This window comes from Corvus kubaryi, unplaced genomic scaffold, assembly GCF_017639235.1.
Source record: "Corvus kubaryi isolate FWS band 111438036 unplaced genomic scaffold, C.kubaryi_AGA036_p1.0 136, whole genome shotgun sequence".
NCBI lineage: Eukaryota > Metazoa > Chordata > Aves > Passeriformes > Corvidae > Corvus > Corvus kubaryi.
The window spans coordinates 8,655,813-8,677,881 of record NW_024580670.1 but is presented as its reverse complement, the minus strand read 5'-3'; the positions used below and the strand labels follow the sequence as shown (position 1 = coordinate 8,677,881).

The window sequence follows — 22,069 nt, the reverse complement described above, 5'->3', positions numbered from 1 at the left end:
GCGGGGCCGCGACCTCGCAGCGCGGGTTGTAGCGCCCCGGAGCCCCTCGGTGAGATGCGGCGGTGCCGCCGCCTGGAGCCGAGGGTCGTTCGGCTCCTTCGCCCCCTCTCTGCCCGCGGGGTTCCCGGGGACAGCCGGTAACACTCCCCGGGAGGGACCGCCGGGGGTCTGCGGGGGCGGCCGCTGCGGGGTTCGCGCTGTCTCGCGTCCGCCCCGAGCGAGGCCCTGTGAGTTACTGTAATTCCTGCTTTCCTCGGGGTGTTGCAGCCTTTGGAGCAGAGATGGGCTCTGGCTGCCTCGTTTCAGTGGCTGTGCTGAAGTTACACGTGAATGGGCTGCATTTGCCTCCGGATCCTGCCGTGTGGCTGAGCGCAGGCTGTGAAGCTGCAGAGACCCCGCAGCCCCAGCCCCACTTCTTTGCTGTGGGGAGCGGTGACACTCAGTAGAACAAGCCCTGCCATGACTTGGGTGTCACAGATAATTCTTCTGGGATGCCTAGGACACCTGCACACTGCTTCCATAAGAATGAGAATTGAGCATACAGTAATAATCCAAATTTCATAATGTCCTGTTTGCAGTTATTTTCCACTTTAAAAACTGGGTTTCCTTTTGGTATGACCAAGCAGTAGTGTGAATCAGACAACTGGCTGTCATTTCTGATTCCTGCTTTAGCTGAGAGCAAGGGATGCTGGAGAGGAGGCCAGAGGTACCTCAGCAGCAGGTATGCTAGTGGGAAGTGTGCTTTAAATGGAGAGAGAGTTTCCTTCTGTCCCTTACACAGCTCTGATTCCTGCATTGTGGATCTCTTCCTTGTTCTTTGCATCTGTTGCATACTCTTAACCTGAATGACAATAACTCTAGGTTCACCACGGGGTATACAACTAATTTACAGACTGTCTTACTAAATACTATTCATATAAATAATTCACACCTAAGAAGTGGTTTATTTTTTGTGTGAGGAACTCGCATTTACTGATGTTCTGGTCTTTCTCTGAACAGAAGTTACCTATGAGAAATTGTCTAGAGGATCTTGTGAATCTATCAGGCTGTGGCTCTCAATTGTTGCAACTCCTCTTTTTATAAGTAAGACTAAAGAGGTTTAGTTTCTGGCAAGTGTAATACTTTTTACCTGTTTCAAAAGCTGAGGGATGGGTATGCGAAGTCCTGTGAGAAGTTGTGTAACTCCTAATACTCCCCAGTTAGTAGACCAGATTAACTTTCGTTAGTAACTTGTTTCCTTATTATGCTTTTTGTTAGTGCAGATGACAATAGCTTTTTGTGTTCTTTCCTTTGGTTTGCATGATTCTGGTTAGAAAAGAAAATGTCACAAAATTCTTTCAGAATGATCACTCGGCAGAACTTTTTCAATCCAGACTTCTTGTGTTGTCTTGTCTGAGGGAGTGCAATAGCAAATGTTGCTGCCCTCCATCTTTCGTCTCTGTATTCTGTTACTAAAGGGTGTGCAGAAAAAATTATCTTCTTTTCTCTGTTTTGTTCTGATCTTTTGTTAATGACATAATGCTGGAGCACCATGCCTTTTGATTTAAAATCTGTCTCTAAGATACATCTATTAGTAATTGTTTGTTTTACTGCAGAAGCTCTGTTGATAGCTGAAAGATGGCTTGAAGTGTGTGCAGCACAGATGGTTTATATAGAGCCAGTATGGGATAACAAAATACAGGAAGCCATTAACAGAGACTTGGTTTCTTACTTGATGTAAGTGGACTATTCTGTCATTTCAGATACTTCATCTTATGTCTCTGGTGTCTGAATAGTTTATATATTGGTGGGTGATTCCATCCCTGATTTGAACTTTCCTGATTAAAAATAAGTTGCACAAATAAATACTTGTGTCTGAAAAGGTTTGTAAATAAAGCCCCTCTAAGAAATAAGGGTTGAAGTGTTTTTGTGGGGCCTGAAGACTGTATTTTACTTTGTTAAATTATAGTTAGAAGAAAGTAGGTTGTCGTTAACAGAGTGCTTTTTAGGTTTGTTCCTCATCGCACCTCAAAGCCGTATCTTCAAAAGATTTAGATCTAAAAAATCCTTTATCCCAAACTAAGATTTGGAGAACTAGGCCTGTTCTAAAGCAAAAGCAGCCATGAAAAAATTTTCTGTTTTTTTTTCAGCAGCATATATTAAGATTTTATGATGTTGTTTAGTCTTGCAAGAGTTGTTTTAAACTTGGGTTTGTATTTTTTTTTCCTGTAGATCATAGCTTCTTAAAGCATTCATATGAAGATGGCTTAGGCTGAGTTTAGGTGCAACTTTAACGTGGCAACTGAACTAGTAATTATGTAAACCATCTGTTGGTGCTGAAAATAGTCAGTCTTCTGAAAAAACAGCTAAGGAAAAGGTGAAGAATTTCAGGAAAAGCTTTGTAGACATGGTGAAATATCACACAGAAGACCAAAGCTTGTGTCAAATGAATAGTTTGCTTGTGTATTGTTCTAAGCAGTTTCTGTTAATTTAAATTTAGTACAACAGACTGGGTAGGTGTAAACTTCATAGCATTGAATCAAGGGCTGTACTTGGCAGAGGCTGAGTTTCTGTTTCCTGAGGCTGAAGGTGAAACTAAAAAAAAAAACAGAACTGAAAACAAAACCTGAAACTACTATGTTCTTACCTGAAATCTCCAGAAATTTAAGAAGAGATTAAGCTACCATTGAAAATGTACTTTTGAGGATTTGCACTTTTTTCTTAGTAAGAGTATGTCAACTCCCTGTAAATGGGGTTTTTAGATTGTTAGGGAACCAACTGCAAAATTCTCTGATAGGCTCACAGGCTCTCCGTGTTCCGTTCAAGTCAGAAGAGCTCAGAAGTTCTTACCAGAGTTAGTACATCTGAGCTGGAACATAATCTCCATGTTTTTGTGTTGCAACAATGAAGTTGTTCACTAAGGTTTTCTTTCTGTGTACTAATTTCCAACCATAATTCGAAGATGAAAATGATGCCTTTCTGTGTTTGCAAAAGTTATTTCCCTGGGTAAGTGTGTTACAAGCAGTCTGAGTTTTGCTGGAATGTGCACTTAATCCTATAATGTGGTGTTTGTGGAGTCCTTTTCATTTTGAAAGCCAAAAAAGTACATATTGCAGGTGCACAATGACATCTCAATAGATTCGAAATTACAAGAGCAAGCCCTGTCAGCTTCATTTTGTCTCCTGCTTTATGCTTCAATCACTAGCACGGCATCAGAGAGTAACTATGTAACTTCCAGGGGTGTGTTGGGCACCTTTCCACAGCCATGAGTCAGTCCCTTTATAGGTCTGTGTACCAACTCTTTTGTAGAAAGTGAAGTTTTGTTGCTGTTGCATTCCTTGACTTCAACAGGAGCAGAATTACGTCCAATATATTAAGCCATTTGCAAGTGTCTCATCTTGATGCCAAATGTTGTGTTCTGACAACAGAGGCCATTTCAGCACTAAAGCTTTAATAAATTTTGGCTGTTAAACTTGCCTCATATTGCAATATTTTATCTGTGTATTCACTATTTAAAAGTGGCTTTCTTTTTAAGCCTTAAAATAGGATGCTATTTTCTTCCATGATAATCTAGACATTTTCCTTATAAAGAACTGCATATCTGTACCTTCAAGTCTTTTCAGCAGTAAAACTACTGGTGAGTTGTACATGTTCTGAACATTTCTTTATTCTTTTCTGAAGTGATTTTCCTTTTTCATGTGTTTCATATTTTGAAATTGAAGTAGTGAAACAGCCAGTTTTGCTACAGCACATTGTTGTCTTAAAGGCAATTGGAAATGAAAAGCTGAAATAAATCCCTCTCCTGACAGACTTTCAGAGTTTTTAGTTTTCCTTAAACAATGATGAATGTTGACACTCATAGCTTTTAGATCAGAAAAATGTTGGAAAAGCATTTATATTTTTCCTATATTATTCCAAATAGAAAAATGGAGCCACATATTTCTAGGACTGTAGGGTTTAGTTTAAAAACTTGTAAAAGACTTTGCACATCTACTTTACAAGGAATTCAGTCTTTCCAAAGTTGCATTTACTTTGGACAAAAACAAACATGGAGTTACTTTTAGACATGGCTTTACACAGGGAACTGTTATAGTTCACTTGTTTGAGGTTTCAGAAATGCAGTTCCTCCACTGGACTTAGTAAGCTTGATTACTCCCACCTCTCCTCCAGCCTGAGCTCACAAAAGATGGTTCTTTCATCACACCTAATTTTAAGTATTCCAAACTTACAGTTTTCACTGGCAATGTTACTAAATTAATATTGCATTTGTAGGTTCTGCGAAGATTGTAGTCAAAATATTAGTTTCCATATCATACTTCAGTAAATCCTACTTAGAATATTTTTGTTGGCTACTGAGTGTTTCCTGAAAAATAATGAGTAATTTGCCTTTCTGGTGTAGGCCATGGTGATGCAGAGCACTGAAAATCTGTGATTTCTCATCTCTCTCCAAAGCTTTTTGTGTTCACTAAGTTTCATTACATGTAAATGTGTGTCCTATTTTTTCCCTGCAGTTGTCCTACTTCATAGCTTTCACTTATTGAATGGCTGACTCATTACTACGGAAGTGATACAGTGTGTGAGTGGTGCAACACACACACACCTGCATTGTTTAAAAAGTAGGGAAACACCAACCATGGCTGCTGCTCCTGCCTCAGATGGGCTTAATGGCAGATTGTTCAATAGCAAATAAATACTGTGCTCTGTAACAGAGAGGTCTCTGAGCTTGAGCAGCTTTCCTGATGTTGTTGCTACTTTTCACATGGAAGATTTTCTAAATAAACATTTAAAAGAGCTTCTTACTAGAAATTGTTCCAATCCAGCCTACTTAAGCAGGGATTGTATTCATGCTTAATTAGGCTTTCCTCTCTTTAATGCTTATAAAATAAAGCCCTTTCAAACTTTTAGTTGATGTGACCTGAAGGTGACCTGGATCTTTATAATGGTTGGCTTTTCAAGCTTGTTGGATTAAACAGATGTAAAGCAGAAATCTGTGGAAAAACAGACTGGCTATCCTGAGTTGGAAATTTAGAGACTATTTGCTTGGGGAAACAGCATGTATTACCCAGTATTGTTGAGACTCTACATTTTATTATAAGAATCTCTTAACTCACCACTTTTTTTCTCCCCTATTTTGTCTCTGCAAAAGCCTTCTTTCCTGTTTGCTTCCTGTTTCAAAACCTAGGAATGGTGATAAAGAGCAATTGTTAAACATTTGGAGTGCTTTGCTGTGCAATTTTCACCCAGGAATGTTAACAAAATTTTGCTGAGGGAGGAGCTCTGAGCTGCTGATGCTAATGTTTTAATAAGTGCTGGATACCAGGGACTAATCTTGGTAAATTTTGGAAAAAAACCCCCACCTAAATCTTGGCTCTGCATGAAAATGGGTAAGTTCAGGATAACATTAATCCCACACAGTGAGTATGAAACTGTTACTGGCAAAGGATTGGAGAAATGCAGTGTGGTTGTCACTGATCCATGTGGCTATTTGGAAAATATTCCTTTTCAGAAATTCTATCCAGAGCTATGTAGTGCTAGGAAGATTTTAGGAAATGACAGTGTGCAACTGGGGTCACACAGCTTTCCCTGCTCCTGACCTCCTCCTCCCAGCACCACTTTCCGCTTTTTTTGACTAATTGGAGCAGCCAGGAAATGATCCCATAGGTAAAACTACTTTCCTTGGCATCTTTAAAAATGTATTTTAATCTGCTGCAGGAATATCAAGGTTGTGTCATGAAGTGGCTTGGCAGTACTGATAGGAAGAGCAGCGGATGTACAAACCTTACCTGTGTGGAGGGACGCAGGGAGGTTGTTTTAGGAATGGTTTTGTGGCCTGTCTTGTTGGAGACTCCTGCTGACAGTGACCTTGCTGCCCGTGGGCAGAATCAGAGCGGGAGGTTGTCTCTCTTCTGCAAGCTGAGACCTTTCTTTCCCAACCAGCAGCTGTTAGGGCTCCTTTGATGTTATTTGGTAAACTGAGTCATAGGAAAAATTCTGAGCTATTCATGTAGGAGTGAAAGATGCCATGGGAATTTCTGCATGAGTGTAGCTGACCTAGACCTCCCTGAGACTGGTTGTTGATGCCTAAAATTGTTTGCAGAAGTGAACTCTGGTAATTACTAGCTTTTTCTGAAGGCATTTCCACCCTGTTTTCCTATGTTAGATGATGCTGTTAAACAGAGATGATCCTGAGGGTGCCTCTGTTTTCCTTATGCGTTCATTTATTTCCTATGGGCACAATCTCAGTCCCACTATCAGGCTGTCTCTGAAGAAGATTGTTGTAATTCAGTTTTTTTTTTCCTAACCAAAACAGAATTTGGCAGAGTAATAAAGGCTTTTGTGCATTTAGACTTGAAGAATTGAAAGCTCTTCTCTGCTCCTATGGGAAGCATATATCAGTGGTGCTAATTATAATCCCACGACAAGCTTGTTGCCACATGGAGGCAATAGGAAGTATCAACTTCTCACTAGAACTCAGCATGCTATGGTCTGCTGATTATGTGTAGCCATGGCAGATACCGGGAATGGGATTGTATTTCTTATCCTGGCTTTCTACTATTGCTGTTCTTTGACTTTCAATCTCATTACCAGCTTTGGGAAAAAAAACCCCTTAACCAACCCTGAAGACCATTTAGGCTTTTTCATTAATTGTATTGACAGGGTAGTGCTGAGTTGGACAATGATTCGTTATGCTCAGTGCTGATGGAGAGAGTGTGGTGAGGACTTACCTTTTCCATACAGACAGAACTAATGACCACACCTGGAGAGTGTTTGCTCTTCTCTTTCCAGTTGCAAACCCTGTGACATAAAAAAGGGACTTGATTAGTGCTTTAGGACACAAAAGCAGATGTGGATGGGATGGGAAAATGCTTGAGTGAGTGTGGGGACAGATAGTTGTGGCCCAAATATAGTTTTATTTTAATATAATTTTATTGTGTGAATGATCTCTGAGCCCCAACTTGTTTATCACGAGGCTCTCCAGAAGAGCCATGTTCACCAGGGTGGTTGTGTGCAATAAGATGCTTTGATGATTGTTTAATGAATTTGTATTCTGCCTGTCCTGGCGCATTTTCTCAGGGCACGATAGAAAATGACAATTACTGGATAAAGAGCAAGTGCTACAAGGGATTGGGCAATAACTCTGCTTCTTTCAAAATCCTAGAAAAGATGAATGACTGCATGTGGTGAATCATCACTGGCGTGGTTTTTCAGAGAAACAGCCAATGTTCCTTTGAGACTTGATGAATAAGCAATTGCTGCAAATTTTTGTCTGTGCGTGAAGTAGCCTCTTCCTACTTCCCAAAATGCAGCAATGGTCACAAAACAAGAAAAGCTATGTTGGTGGCAAATATGGGTTTCCAGGTATCCCATGAATTGATTTCTGTCACACAGTTTCCAAAGATAATTGCATTGGTTGAATGTCATCTGCTCTGTGGATTTATGTTCCTATTTATGGGAATTTGGGCTTCTTGTTTTGCAGGAAGATACCATAATTATGATTTCAAATGGGTAAGAGGAAGGAATATGAAGGGAGCATGTCAGGCTGACTTTCTGAAAATAGACACTTTAATTCTAATTTAACAGTTATGTGTCTTGGTTTGTGACATCTTGGATTTCTATTATTTTCAACTAAGCTGCAAGGACAAGAAGTATTTTAAATCACTCTGGTTTTCATGCTTACTTGTTTCTTCTCAAGGCTAAGTGGTTCAAACTTGCTACAGATATTTGAGAGCTCTGATAATAAAGGACATTTTAAGTGAATTTTAGAAAATAGAATAGCATTTTTGCCTCAGCAGCACTGGGCTTTGGAAGGAAATTTCAGTAAATAAAACCTGGATTAGTTAAGGTTGAATACACAAGGTAATGCCAGCTGGTAATTGTAGCTTTTGCCTCTTGTCGTAATTCTTGATTTACTGTACTTACTTGGTAGATGTTAAATGAGAATTTAATTCTGTGGAGGGATTCTCTGATGTGCCCCACATTTTTTGTATCCAATGGTATATTTATTTATTTATTTTTCAGTGTTACAGCTTTTCGTTTAATTTCATTTGAGAGGGGAATTAACTCTGTGAGGTTCAGAAGGCAAATTCCAAAACCAGAGGACACTTCCCGGTACCTGAAAGAAGTTACTTATAAATGCATGTAGTGGATTTTTAACTGTGAACCCGAATTTCTACTTCTTCATGAATTAAACACTCACTTAGTTGGATTATCTACTTGGTATGCAGGTACATGTCAGATAGAGTTATTGTTACAGAATGGACAAATTTGGTATTAAGCACAAGGTGCTGGAAGTATCTTTTTTTTTTTTTTTTTTTACTTGTTATTTCATTATTGTTTATTCATGATCATTTGGAATGCAGCATTAATTTTAATAGCTGAAAAGACCTGCAGATAATGCTCTGATCAGTCCTTTTTGTTTGCTTAAGACCCCTATTGATGTAACCAGTTCAGCAAAATTTTGGTGGCATTTGAAATTGAAAAATTATTCAGCACTTCACATAAACCACGTTTGGTAGCTTGTCCCGGGGTGAATGAAGTCACCTGAGCTGTATGGCAGCGATGCACCGTGTGTTGCTGCACTGCAGGCAGGGCTGGTGGCACAAGTGCAGGGAGCCTCCTGCATGTCCCAGCCTGGGAATGCTGTGCAGGGAGTCTGTGTTTGGGTTAGAATTCCTCATTCTCACTTGGACTGTGTGGCTGCAGGTGCCTGGTGTGACCGGGTGTTCCCTGGGGGGTTGGTGGCACTCTGAGCCCCGGGGCAGGTCCTGCACCCTGGCTGAGCATGGTAGGGATGGTGAATGTGCTTAAAGGGCACTGGGGACGTGGTTTTTCCTACAGCTTTAGAGTGGCACAATTAGAATAAAGTGTAAAAGCACAGCTTCTGGTGTGGCTACTTCCTCCTCATCTGGCTCTGGGCACTCTCCAGCTCTCCTCACGGTTGGAAGTTTCGTTTTCTCCAGCAGCATTGTACTTTTTGGCTCTCCAGTTTCATGGTTCTCAAAGTAAATTATGTGGCCATGGAATTATATGTGCAATAAGACTTAGACAAAAAGAGCTGCATTTGTAGAGTTTTATGTATACTAATGACAAAGAAGTATCTATTACTACTTTTAGCCCAGATTAATTTTATTTCCTTATTAATTAAACAATGTCTAAAATGGAGATTATAGGATCTTATAGGACTATGTATCTATATTCTGATCTGTATGTATAGTATAATCTATATTCTAGTATCTCTGTGTTATAGAATTCTGTATATCTATACGATCCTATAGGTTTATAGGATTTCCTTTTCTAGAAAAAGGACTTGCCTTGTTTATGATCTTTGAAATATCAAAAGTGTTTTCAAACTGAAACAGAGTAGGGGTAAGTAGGGTACTTTTTTGAAGTATGTCTGAGTAGGTGTGGGAAATACTTAATATCTATTTTTGAGATAACTGGATAAATCTCAAATTATGATATTGCTATATTGACCCGGTATTAGTCTACAAAAGGTATAGTAGAACTTGAAATGAAGAGACTGAAAAGAATTGGGATTTATGAATATAATTGTGGTGGGAGAATAATTAATTCTTAAAATTTAAAAGTGGTTCACTGAGATTTAGATATATCTGCATAGGTAATATATAAATATTTAACATTAAGCATGCATTATAAATGAGGAATTAACATCATGAGAAACAGATATGTTCTAGTTACTCAAGCATCTTCCAAAGCTTTTGTGGTAACCTTCGTAGTACAAAAATAATGAAAAGCTGTGCAGCTATGGGTATTGACTGGCATTTTACTTTGTTATGGTGGTGACAATAATTCCTGGGGGTACTTATTAGATACTGGAGGTGAGTAGAGAGAGGTTTCTTCAGCTGTTGTGTGTAGAGATGTGTGCTGAGTATGCATTTGCTGGCTTTTTCTATAACTAAATTAAACTGCTCAAGTGCTCCACACGTCTGCAAGCTCTTGGAACTCTTTTGTCTTCTATGCTGGGAAAGCAGAGTGTAACAACTGTTAGGGACGGGTGTGAGCAAACCCAGCTCTAACTTTCCCCAAGGTGCTGGATATGAATTTTCTGCGTTTGAATGTTAGTGGTCATATTTGAAGAAGTACCTAATAACTTTCTTCAGCTCATTAGTTCTCATTTCTAATGACTTTTTCCTTTTACTAGGAGTACATAATCCGTGTCCAGAGAGGAGTTTCAACAGAAAACAGTTGGCAGGTAATTTCTTAAGTTGTGGTTTGTGTAACCAGGATTCTTTTTTTAGGAAGAGTTTGAAAGTTGTCTATTCCTAGCTTTTAAAATTTGAGCTGAAAAGAGAAATGTTGATTTGGAATTGAGAACATGAAGTGCTTGAATTCCTTTGGTCAAAACTAAGAGAAAAACAGTATTGCTGCCAGCTACAGAAGGCATGTTTGCTGCTATTCCGAATATTCCAGGGAAAATGCCTGTCATATGTTTCTACTGTGTGTTGGTACAACCATAATTTTAAAATCTCAAATGCCAGTTTGCCATTCTCAGTGCTAAAATTACAGCTCTGCTGGTATGAGACCAATGAAACCAAGAAGTAGTAATGAAGATGAATGACTATGAAAAGTTGTTACATCTAATATGGCAAAAATGCCTTGTTTGCAGACAACTTTGCTCACAAATACTGTTTTAAGATAATTTTTAGAAATGCATTTTCTGTCTGATCGAGTTGTGATTAAAAACTCTTTTTTGCTCTCTGGCAGTGTGACATAAATCCAGCAGTTAGGGATTTGTACAAAGATTGTAAAATAAGATGATCATAAATGGGAATTACTTTTCTCTGATGGGATTTTGAGGAGTAAAATGCTAATGGAAAAAGTAATTTGTTTCCTGAACATTGTTTTTTATTTTACAGATTGTGAGGCGATATAGTGACTTTGACTTACTGAATAACAGCCTGCAGGTAATTTTCACTCCTCATATAAATTAAAAATGTCATTAGAAGGATATATTCAAAATGTCTTGTGATATTTTTATAGATTGTGGTGAAGAAAAAAGAAAAATTCATGTAACTGTAAAGAGAAACTGTGACTTCAAATGTAACTTGAATGTGTACTTTTTCACCCTTAAGTTTTCTCTTGTAAAATTTCAATTTTAGCATCAAAAGGATCAGTTTATATAGAAATGGAGGAAATTGGCAGATACTGAATCTTTCCCTTCAGTCCTGTGACTTGTTCCGGTTTTATGTGTTTTTATTTGTTCCTCCTTTGATTTGGGGAAAGCCAAGGCACATACCAACCTTATAAATTCAGCATTGAAGTGCTGTGTGTCTCATTATTTATATTCCTCTAAATCACTACCAGATGCTGCTTCTCCTGTGATGGTTTTCTGTATCACTGAGGAGTGCTCCTTGGTCAGACACTGGACTTACTGTGTGTTTTCTTCTGCTTTTTAGGACAATTATTTCTTTTTAGTTTGTGTGGGAAAAAGCAGGGTATGTGAATGTGTTTGGGAACACAGGGGAAGCAACAGTGATTAACATCTACAGCAGACAAACTCATTACTTGAGGTTTCCATACTGGTCAAACAAGACAAAAAGTGGATGAGGGTAGATTCTTGTGACTTTAAAATTTTTCCCTTGTTAAATGTTGCATGAACTCAAGAGCTTAATACTGCTTCCACTTCTTCCCTCCTCCCCAAATCAAACCAAATCAACTATGTGCTTGATGAACCTCGGTGAGGAAAACCCTGTAAGGGTGTTGATTTGTGTGCTCTGAGTGCCCGCTGTAACTGCTTCCTGTGCTGCAGGTGGATGGGGGCAAATCAGTCATAATTCAACAGATGCAGCATGGTTGCCTTGTGGAATTACTCTGTTAAATGTGCAGTAGCACGTAGGAACTTCTATCATGACCTAGAAACCTTCTCTGTGGCGTGCTGAATAAATGCAATACAGAGGTGTCTCCTGCTCCAGAGGCATCCAAGATTTAAAATTAGACAAACACCCACGGGAACACAAGTTGAGATGGTACTAGTCATCAGAGTACCTTGGGGTCATTGTGGTCTTAACCATAGTTTTGATAGAGATCACAGAGAGAATTTTGTGAAAGTTTTTAAAAGAAGGAAGAGTTCACTTTGCAGCCACCTATAACAAGCTACTCTTAACCATGAGGGAATAGAATGTGTTAAGGCATGAAAAGGCTTTGTTGCCTTCTCATTTACCTTTCAAATGAGGCAGCTTTAGTAGAGAAGGCAATGGACCTTTAAGGCTTAAAATCCAGAAATGACAGGTGCTGCCAAGTTAGGCCTGTGTGGCAAGTCTATAAAGTGAAGGTAAATCGGTTATGTATGATGGAGTTTAGAAAGAAAAGGCCTTTGTATCTGAAATAGAGGTGAATGATAGAAGTGTAGGGTCCAGGAAATTATCTGACAGCAATTTGCGGAGTGGGACAAAGGGGAAATTTGAAACAAGAGAGACTAAGATCCAGGACAAAAATGTTAGCTGCTTGGATGACTGGAAGACATTAAAAAGGATTATCAAAATGTACCTCTCACTTCAATGGGAGGATATGAGAGGGTGGCTAAATTAGCAGGCCATGTGCTTTAGCAGTTGGTCTCCTCCCAATGGCTCTTTTCTCTCACTGTTTCAGAGTTTTTTATAAATTACTCTTTGTGGTGCTGGAGCTGAAGTTTCCTCATCCATTAAGACAATGCAACACTCCTCAGATGTTTCCATCCAAAACTCTAAGCAACAATATTCCATCACAATATTCAAGTACCATGACACATTTTTAAACTCTTTAAACCCCCATTTTGTGTTTATTGAAATTAGAGTAAACAAACAAAACTCCAAACAAAGCAACCCTCCCAAAAGAACCAATAAGAAGATACCAAACCCTAATCTTTTTCCTTCAAAGGTAAAAATCTGCTGGAAAAATTGCTGGAGTTTCTTTTGGGTGTAAAGCCCAAGTTCTCCAAGTTCTTGTGGCATACTTGACCTCTCTGTATGTCTGTGTGGATGTGTTTGAGCACAGCTGCAGTTGAGTTGGAATGTGAATTTTCTGTTGTTAATCTGGTACTACCTATATGATAATAGTAAGGATTGAGAATTTCAAAATTGTCTAGGCTAGGGAATGCAGTCCTGCCAAATACCTTGGAAAATAATGAGGTATATGTATGTGACCCTGATCTGTATCAAGAAAGTTTCAAGATAGATTCCCTGAACTCTCAGTTGTACTGGATTGAAAAGCTTCTTCCAGTCGGTTCTGCATTTCTCCCTCTTTACTTATTTGACAGAGATCAGTGGAGATCATTGGCTGCTCTTCTATTTTGTCAAGTGAAGTGCTGGTACTGGAAGTACTGGAATTCACAGCAAGACGTCTGGCTTTTGTGAAGCATTTTATTGCAGCTTTGAACAGACATTCCTGAGCAGGCTGTGGTTTGAAGATAAGAATGTTAATTCCCAGGTTCTTCCATGGAAAAGCCCATCCTGGCTTCAGTGGTGAGCTGGGGCCACTGAGAAGTAGTGTCTGAAAGCATGTGAGGTCTTTGCAAGGTCAGGCCCTCAGTGAGGTGTTCTTCTGTGGTGAAGTGTTCTTGCTGTGCTGTGCTGTGTGTTTTGGCAGATGGCTACAAAAACCTGGGCCTGAATGTTACTTTCTGCTGAAAAATAGCAGAAGTCTGATTTATAAGTTTTAAAACAAATAATAGTGGTTGGAAAACATGTGAATTAGAGTCAGTTTCTCTCTGATGGTAGCTAGCTGTCAGGTCAAGAAGGTAAAAGGTGATTATGATTTGACATGCTTTTTAAGTGAGCAATACTAGGAAAGGATTTAGTTCTTGTTTAGAAACTCAGTTTTGAATTGAAGTAAGAGTGGTCTGCCAAAGGAGAGTTGTTTGCCTCTGGTGTTAAAACTAATTTGGTGAATTACTGGCTGTAGATGATATATGGTTGCTTTTGGATTTACTCCTGGTTTTTATTAATGGCTTCTTGTAATTCAGACATAGTTATAGTTCTTTTTCAGTCCATAATTTGAAGTCAGAAAACGAGAAGTAGGAGAAGTGCTAAAGTTAGTAGGAGACAACTCCTGTGCAAATGAAGGAGGTAGAAAGGAAGGGGAATGCTACTTCTGCCCTAGTTTGTTGTGCTAATCTGTTACCTTTTCCACTGGTTAAAATGAAAGTTGTTCAAACACCAAAAGTCCCTGTCTTCTCCCTGGTGAACTGTTTGCTTTAGAAATGAGGTTATTGCATCTGGTCTAATTGATTCCTGCAACACACAGTTCTTAAAGATAACTCCCAAGGAGATTCAGCTTACCGAAGGCAGGTGCTTTGATCTGCAGGACAACGATGTGTTAACAACACGAAAAATGTATTCTGGTAATTCACATGATGTAATTGAATATAAACACTGAAGATGATCTCTTTGATCTGATTTACACAAGGCTTTGAATTTTTTTTCATTGTCCTGTTTTGAAGGATTTCTCTGATTTTTTTCCGAAGTTTTGGATCTCTTATGTCAGTATAAAACAATTACTGTACATCCCCTGGTAGATTGCAGCTATTTCTGGGTTAGAAGATGGGTTTAAAAAATGTACAGGAACAAATTCAGAAGATAAAATGAAAAAGCTGCACTATATTTGAAATTACAGATTTAAAATACTAACAGAAAGGGCTTTACATTACCTGCAAACACAGAGGCAGAGGAAGGTTACTAATCTGCACTTGATGAAATAAGAAAGCATAGATCTTACCCGGAAAAAATGGTAAGGTGGGAATTGTTTTTGTGCTGTGGCAGAAGTATGTCATAGAAAGAATCTAGCTGAAAATTGTAGCCATTTAGTATCTGAAAGTTTTGTGTAGTGATCTTAAATATATGACTCACTAGGAAAAAATTGTCTTCTTGTATTTTCAGTGTCATTCCACTTACTAATCTCTTCACAGTGGGATGCGAGCTGTCATCTGACTCTGATAACGATGCTTAGGAAAAATTTAAAAGTTTGTACATACACAGTACAAAAAGAGTTATCCAGTAGTTAGCTTGTTGCTGAGAGTCTTTTACTTTCTGGGTTGCTAGTTTTATATCCTTTAGGCATTTTGAGAGCAAGGTTAGTAATTTTTCCTCTCTTTTTAAGATCTCAGCTCTAAGTCTACCTCTTCCTCCAAAAAAGTTGATTGGAAATATGGAGCGTGAATTCATCGCTGAAAGACAGAAGGGACTCCAGGCCTATCTGGATGTAATTACTACCCATCACATACTGTCTAACTGTGAACTGGTAAAGAAATTCTTGGACCCAAACAGCTATTCTGTAAATTACACTGGTAAGTAGGAAATACAAAACTGTGTTACCATTTGACTTCAGCACGTGCTGTGTATCTTCTGTGAATGCTGGCCAGGATCTACACTGAAGCATGGGGGAACAATCTTCAAAATTATCATACTGTGCATGTGACTATTTATGATAATGCTTCTCCAGCTCTGTGCATGGATCCTGCTGGGATTGTCAAATCTAAATATTTGAATTATTTCACAGAGGAGTGAAGAGGGTCAAGATCTGTATAAGCAGAACTTGGAGGAGGGGTAGTTGGTGAGAGTGACATCTACTCTTCACAATTCATAAAAAATGAAAAGAGTTGCTCTTGGGAAATAATTTGTCTGCCAGAGTGTAAGGTGGAGTTAAGTTTGTCAGCTTAGTGTTCTGTTAAAACAGCCCATCTTCTGAACACTGAAATCTTTGAAGAATTGTGGTTATCTTGTCCAGCTCCTACCCTTGCTATGGTGTGTGAGACTTCTAGAACTAATTGTTTGAGCTAGGTTGAGTACTTTTTCAAGGCTAGACTAAGCCAGCCACCCTCTTCCCACAAATACTGGAAAGTCACTTCATTCCTTAAAATGATATCCCAGTGATCACTTTCTTCATTACTAATTGTTTCTTCTTTGAATTTGTCTTACTTCAGCTTCAGCCATTGGATATCATTAAATATTTGTCTTACAGACTGAAAAATTTTCCTCTTAGTGATGAAACCCACTCCACAAATTTAGTTCATAGGCAAACCAACTCTGCAAAATGCAAAACTTGTTTTCTTAGAAGCAGAGCCTATTGAAGGAGGAACTTACTGCTTCCTTTTCACTTGTCTTTTTTTCTCTCTCTTTATATAACATTCTTGTGTCTTCAGCTTCAAAGTGCAAAGAACATTTCCTGGATGTTTATGATAAGCTGTGCAGGAGTTGTAAATTATTAGTGACTCTTTAAGGATGCAGTATGTCTGGCTAGTGCTGAGCAAGCAATGTAAATTCTCAAGGAGACATTGTGACTTCTGTTAATTCTGAGCACTTTCACCAAGATTGTTTTTCCTGCAAGTTGCTGGGAAGCTGGTGACACATGTCATTGCTTGTGGTGTTTAGAGACACCACCAATTTGTAATTTCTTAAATACTGGAGCAGAGAGATGGTATTTATTGCACTTTTTTCCTAGCATATTTCTAAAGAAAGAAGATACAATGCAGCGAGATCAGCGCATCCTTACCTTTTTGCTGTGTTTCTGTGCCAAGATAAGCCATGTTAGAGAAAATTCCTTGTTGGCATGATTCCCTTTCTCCCCCCCCACTTCTCATTGAGATTTCCCCTCAAGTCACTTCATGAATAAACCAGTTGTGTTCCCAGCTGTGGGAGAATTCACTAACCAGATGGGTGTCCTCCCCTGGGCCCCCAAAACGTATGAAGACTCATGATAGCTAGCCAAATACCTCTGCCTACACAGAAGAGGGCACAGTAACACATAGTGAAACAGAACTAATTAGTTTACATAAACTACACTTAGTAATAGCAGCATAGATGGATGTTAAAGAGATAAAAGCACTTTTACAGGTATAGCAGAAACACTTGGTGTTCTAATGTTGTGTACACCTAATGTGGGAAATCTGAGCTGTGATTTAGACTTGGAAATGTAGATCCAATACAGATAGAATAGAGATTGGTAAGCTAAGTTTTCCAAGCAGTGGTTTCTCTTTTTTCTCTCTGGATTTGAGTTACTGGGTTAAAAATGCAAATGCCCTCCGTGTTTTTATCTGATTTCCTTTCGAATTGATTTTTTTGACTTTTAGTCTGAATTCCTGAAGGCTTCTTTCTGGCATTGAACCTTACCTCATATGTGGATAACTACATTATACAGTGTCTTAAAAATATTTTTTTTCCTTCTTTTTCTCCCTCTTTGTCTCCTTTTTTTTTCCCAGAAATTGCCTTACAGCATGTTTCAATGTTCTTCCGATCAGAGCCAAAGTGGGAGGTAGTTGAACCATTAAAAGATATAGGTAAGAAGGGCATGTGTGCATGAAAACTTAGCTGATTTTCTTCCCAACTATATGAGTTGTCCTAAGATTCCTATACTGTCTTTGCTTGCAGACCTTGTCCTGCCTGTAAGCTGTGTGATTTATCAGTGTTTAATTACAGCTGCTGCTGACTTATTTCTTTACTTTTTTTGTAGGCTGGCGAATACGTAAGAAATATTTCTTAATGAAAATTAAGAATCAACCAAAGGAACGGCTAGTGTTAAGCTGGGTATCTATGTTTTCATTTAATACCTAAGTCTTTCTCAATTTCACTCAAAGTTTGATTTTGACTACCATGTGTGAGTGATGGGGGAGAGAGATTGAAGAGCTCAGGCTTTGAGGGAGCTTTGGAAGCCCTTAGGTAGATGTGTGGTGTGGGAATTTCTTGTATTTCTTTCCTCTGGTGCCAAATCCAGTTTGGAAGTTCCTGTGGCTGGTCGTTTGTTCCCAGACCTACACCTCAGGATTCTTTAGTTGTAATGATGTGGCTGTTAACCACAATATAAATTTTCTCACTAAAAATAATGAGATGACCCTTTTTAAAGTCTTAGGTTTTCCTCCTTGGATCTTTAATTGTTCTGACAAACTAATGGGTGAGAGGGGCATGAATTGCTCCTTTAACAACAGTTGCTTTTGCTCCTGTGCTGAAATGTGTTGCCCTGTTAGTTGTATGAGCACAGCTGTTTGTGAGACTTCACTGGAGAGTGGAGGTTACTAAAGCCTGTGGGAGAGGGGGAAGTTTTTCTTGCTGCAGAGGAACAAGGTGCCTTATCAGTTCCTAATGTACACAGTCCCCCAGTTTAGGGTTGGCAAAGTTCATTCAGTGGTAGTAATGCATGTCAGGTCCGTGGGAGGAGAGAGGCAGTAATACTTATTTATGGTCAGACTGTTTGTATTGTAAAGCCATGGCCTTATTCAGCCTCTTCAGGTTTCATTCTGTATGTGTAATTTGATTGCTTGCTCTTCAAAATATGCCTTCAAACATCTGTCCTAATTTGCCAGGGTAGAACATTTGATCACATTTTCTGTATGGAATGCAACATGCATTATGAGGCCATTCTTTTCCTGTTTACTTCCAGGCTGATCTTGGCCCTGATAAGTACTTGTCTGACAGAGACTTACAGTATGCTGTGAAACTTCTTTCTTCCTGTTCTGTGAGTATTACTTGACGATTTTTAAATTGTGCTAGCACAAAAATGTGTGTCAAGGACTGATCTTGGAAAAGCACATGTAGCCTAGTTAACATAGTTTGTAATTTTAGAGTTGCTTTCATTAAAGGTTTGCAAGCCTTTTAATTACATTTCCCATATACTATGAGGTAACATGTTCTCAGCACAAATAATAATCTTGCAGGATTATTTCAGGAGATTCAGTGTTGTGGTTAATTTGATATTTTTCTTCTTGTGCAGTACTGTGAGATCATGAGCTTTTATTTCATCTCCTCAACACCTTTAGGCTGTTAGGATGGTGCAATTTAGGTGTAATTGCTAACCCGTGAGCTGGGATATTCTCAGGCACAGTGGATGAGGCAGTGGAATGAGTATCATTATTTTTTCAGTTCTTTGGACTCAAGACAGGAGCATCTTAGTAGAGCTGCAATGGAGGCTGTACAATTTAAGCTCCACGTTATAAATCCGATATGCATCTCTGCCTGGAAAAACTGGCAGTTGACTCCAAAAGGAGCCTCTGGAGTCTCTCTTTAAGGATGTTAGCCGTATGAAAGACTGGCTGAAATGGATTTGTTTTGTTTTTAATTTATATGTTAATTGAATAATATCTTTGTGAAGTTTTCTTTGCATTTACCCCAGGTTAAGACTGAATAACTTGAGTTATTCAGTGTCACTGACAGAATCCAATTTATTACTGTAAATATACAATTCAGGCTGATCTTTTCTTACTTGTGAATTGAACACAAATGATTTAGAAAATCCATCATCTAAAATTTACCTACAGTTTCTTCTTTTGGTAGCATCCCTATATTTACAAAATCACTTTTGCCACTGCCAATGAATCTTCAGCGCTGGTTATTAGACCATTCAGTGAAAAAGGGACACTAAAGGACCTTATTTATAAGGTAATTTCATCCCCCTACCCCCAACTCAAATGGCAGAACATATGCTGCAATGACCATACATATTTTTTATACAAGTGTTTGCCATCAATTGCTAAGCAAACTAAAACAAATACTGACTTTTCTGGGCATGATACTTGATATGTGTGTTTCTTTTAAAGGCAAAGCCAAAAGATCCATTCCTGAAGAAGTACTGCAATCCTAAAAAAATTCAAGGTCTTGAACTTCAGCAAATAAAAACATATGGAAGGCAAATATTAGAGGTACGTTTTTTGTTTTGCTTTATTTACCAGCTTTTTTGCTTTATTGTTTTGGAGGCCAACTGGTCTAACTACAAAAAGTGGACAAACTTTTGAGCACACAAGCTTTATTTCAGCAGCAGACTTCAAAGCTAAATGTAAATTGAGATAATCTGCTCAGTTGAATTTAGATAAATATGTGTGAGACCATTTATGACCCCCCAAAAAAATGCAGTGGAGCTTAAATGGGAGAGAGGTGGTAATGTAGTCTGTTCCTTGTGTAAAAAGGGAAAGAAGTAACTCATAGCCTGCAGAACATGTGCCATAAATTCATGGTTGTTAGTGTGTTTTAAAATTTTTTTTTTAATCAAACGATCATATTCAGTAGAATTTTAAATTTTAGTTTCCAGATCTCTTTGGGAGGTGTCCATAAGCCTGCTTTGAGGATCAGCATCAAATATTTGTTTTGTGAAAAGTGCTACCAGTGATATGGGAATGAATAGTCAGCCAAAGAGGATGTAGATAGAAGATCAGGTTGAGTGAGCATTCCAATGGGAGCCTCGTTTATTATATGTCTGCTTTAGTATTGGAGCATTTAAGTTGATGATCTTATGATCTTGAGATCATCAGAGCATCTTGTGATAGTGCTTCTCTATTGCTTTTTTTTTTTCAGGTATTAAAATTCTTGCATGAGAAAGGATTTCCTTATGGCCATCTTCACTCTGCCAATGTGATGCTGGATGGGGATACCTGCAAGTTACTGGATCTAGAAAATTCCTTGTTGGGACTTCCATCATTTTATCGATCATACTTTTCACAGTTTCGGAAAATTAATGTAAGGTTCAGACAAGGAATTCATCCGACTCTTATGCAAATCTTTATTCTCCACCTTTGTTTCTGGAGAACTGACTAGAATGAAAAAACTTCTCTCAAGCCCCCTTTTTTTAATCTGAGCTTTTCTTCATCAAATCCCTTTTCTGCTTCCTCCAAACCACTGTCTGGCTGCACAGCAGTTTTGTTGCAGCACACTGGAGAGAGGCTGAGGCCAAAGGTAAGCAGGTAGAGGGGGAGTGCAGGTGAGTGTTTTTATGACAACAGTGCCAGCACAAATAGAGGTAAAGTGCAGTTGGTTTAAAATCTCTTTGCACCCTGGTCTGTATTTTGTCAGAATGTGCATATTGTCTACTACAGTTTCACTTGTATATCTGTACAGTGAGCACAGCTATTTACTTGTGCTTAGCTGGGAGCAGTATTCAGCCTTGTCTTCGGTAGATACTGTGAAAATTGATCACATGCTTGCAGATCTGTAGCTATTGAAAGGTTATTTTTATTTGTTTGAGGGGTGTCTGTTTGACTGCAGGCTTGCAAAGCAAAATATTTATCTTACTGCAAAAACATGAAAACAAATTTGCCCTGTTGCAGCAACATCTTGCCCTGCCTTTAGGCCCTCATTGTAATAAATTCTATGCAGCATCACGAGATAGCTGCTTGCTGGCCTTGCTAAACAAGTTCTACTGTGTTGTCAAAGAAACAATCACAAGTTCATGGTTAGTCCAAATCTGTTAGTGCCATCAAAGCCTCTTCAAGTAAGAGGAGCCTCTTCTGTTTAAACATGATTCAGAAATCTTGGAAATATGCTGTCTGGGAGCTTTGCATGTATGTACAGCTTGCACATGCCTAAGGAGGAGCAAAAGAGACTCTTCTAAGTTTGGTATGCATTTTTTCCCATCTTTTTATCTACTTCCTTGTAAAGTGACAGCTGGTCATTTTGTGAATCTCATTCTTTGCTGTTCGACTTAGCTAGGAAAATGTGCTTGGTTGGGGTTTATGTTGGTGTATGAATTTCTAAACTGCTGTGTGAAGAGTTTACTACTTCACACATTTTTACAGAACTACACTGCTCTCCCATTTTTACCATCACGTACAGAAAGACAACAGAGGCTGCTTTAGTTTGTGGTGTGAAGATTTCATCTGAGCTACAGTTATGCAGGGAAATGGTTGTGGTTAGGAGCTGCCTTAATGGTTCCTCTTTTCTATCTTAACATGCAAGATCACTGGTCTAACCAGTTGAGAAAAACTAACAAGTTGTGGTTTTACTTTTTTGTTCCCCCACAGACTTTAGAGGGTGTTGATGTTCATTGCTTTGGACACTTACTGTATGAAATGACCTATGGAAGACCCCCAGACACGATTCCAGTGGAGAGCTTCCCCCCTGCTCCATCAGTGTTTGTTGGTTAGTATGCAGTGCAGAATATCTCAGTCACAGCTGCCTGGATACATTCTTAGACTTTACCTATGCTGAAGTGCTGTGAAATAGCAGCCTGAGATCTTTGCACCCTGTGACTGATGCCTTAGGTTTTACCTCAAGGCATCATGACCAGAAAGAATTAGTAATTTGGTCAAATAGAAAATGTGTTCTTCATGAAATATATGTAGTGTATGAATAAAACCTTTTTAGCTGAGTGATAAAGCAGTGTTTAGCAAGTAATGAGA

The 22,069-nt window shown here is 38.8% G+C and overlaps 1 protein-coding gene and 1 long non-coding RNA gene across 14 annotated transcripts in view; one reads left to right on the top strand and one right to left on the bottom strand.

Annotated features, from left to right (window-relative positions):
* LOC121658548 overlaps positions 1-5,891 on the bottom strand; it is a 7,057-nt gene extending 1,166 nt beyond the window's left edge. Inside the window, exons 1-2 of the long non-coding RNA XR_006013997.1 lie at positions 5,763-5,891; positions 5,091-5,157 (exon numbers count right to left, since the gene is read on the bottom strand). This is a non-coding gene — a long non-coding RNA (uncharacterized LOC121658548). The remainder of the gene's footprint in view (positions 1-5,090; positions 5,158-5,762) is intronic.
* The window catches only part of PXK (PX domain containing serine/threonine kinase like), a 56,502-nt gene continuing 35,130 nt past the window's right edge, over positions 698-22,069 (top strand). For 7 of the 13 annotated variants that reach the window (XR_006013988.1, XR_006013987.1, XR_006013986.1 and 4 more), the window contains exons 1-11: positions 699-721; positions 10,142-10,192; positions 10,857-10,904; positions 15,073-15,259; positions 17,171-17,248; positions 17,422-17,495; positions 18,346-18,420; positions 19,236-19,340; positions 19,499-19,600; positions 20,250-20,411; positions 21,692-21,809. Coding sequence is in view for 9 of the 13 variants with exons in the window: in XM_042015467.1 (XP_041871401.1) it covers positions 15,121-15,259; positions 17,171-17,248; positions 17,422-17,495; positions 18,346-18,420; positions 19,236-19,340; positions 19,499-19,600; positions 20,250-20,411; positions 21,692-21,809 (853 nt within the window). In the remaining 4 variants the exon portion in view is untranslated. Of the gene's footprint in view, positions 722-10,141; positions 10,193-10,856; positions 10,905-15,072; positions 15,260-17,170; positions 17,249-17,421; positions 17,496-18,345; positions 18,421-19,235; positions 19,341-19,498; positions 19,601-20,249; positions 20,412-21,691; positions 21,810-22,069 lie in introns of those variants that run through there. The other 6 variants (XR_006013989.1, XM_042015484.1, XM_042015477.1 and 3 more) reach the window with 2 other exon arrangements.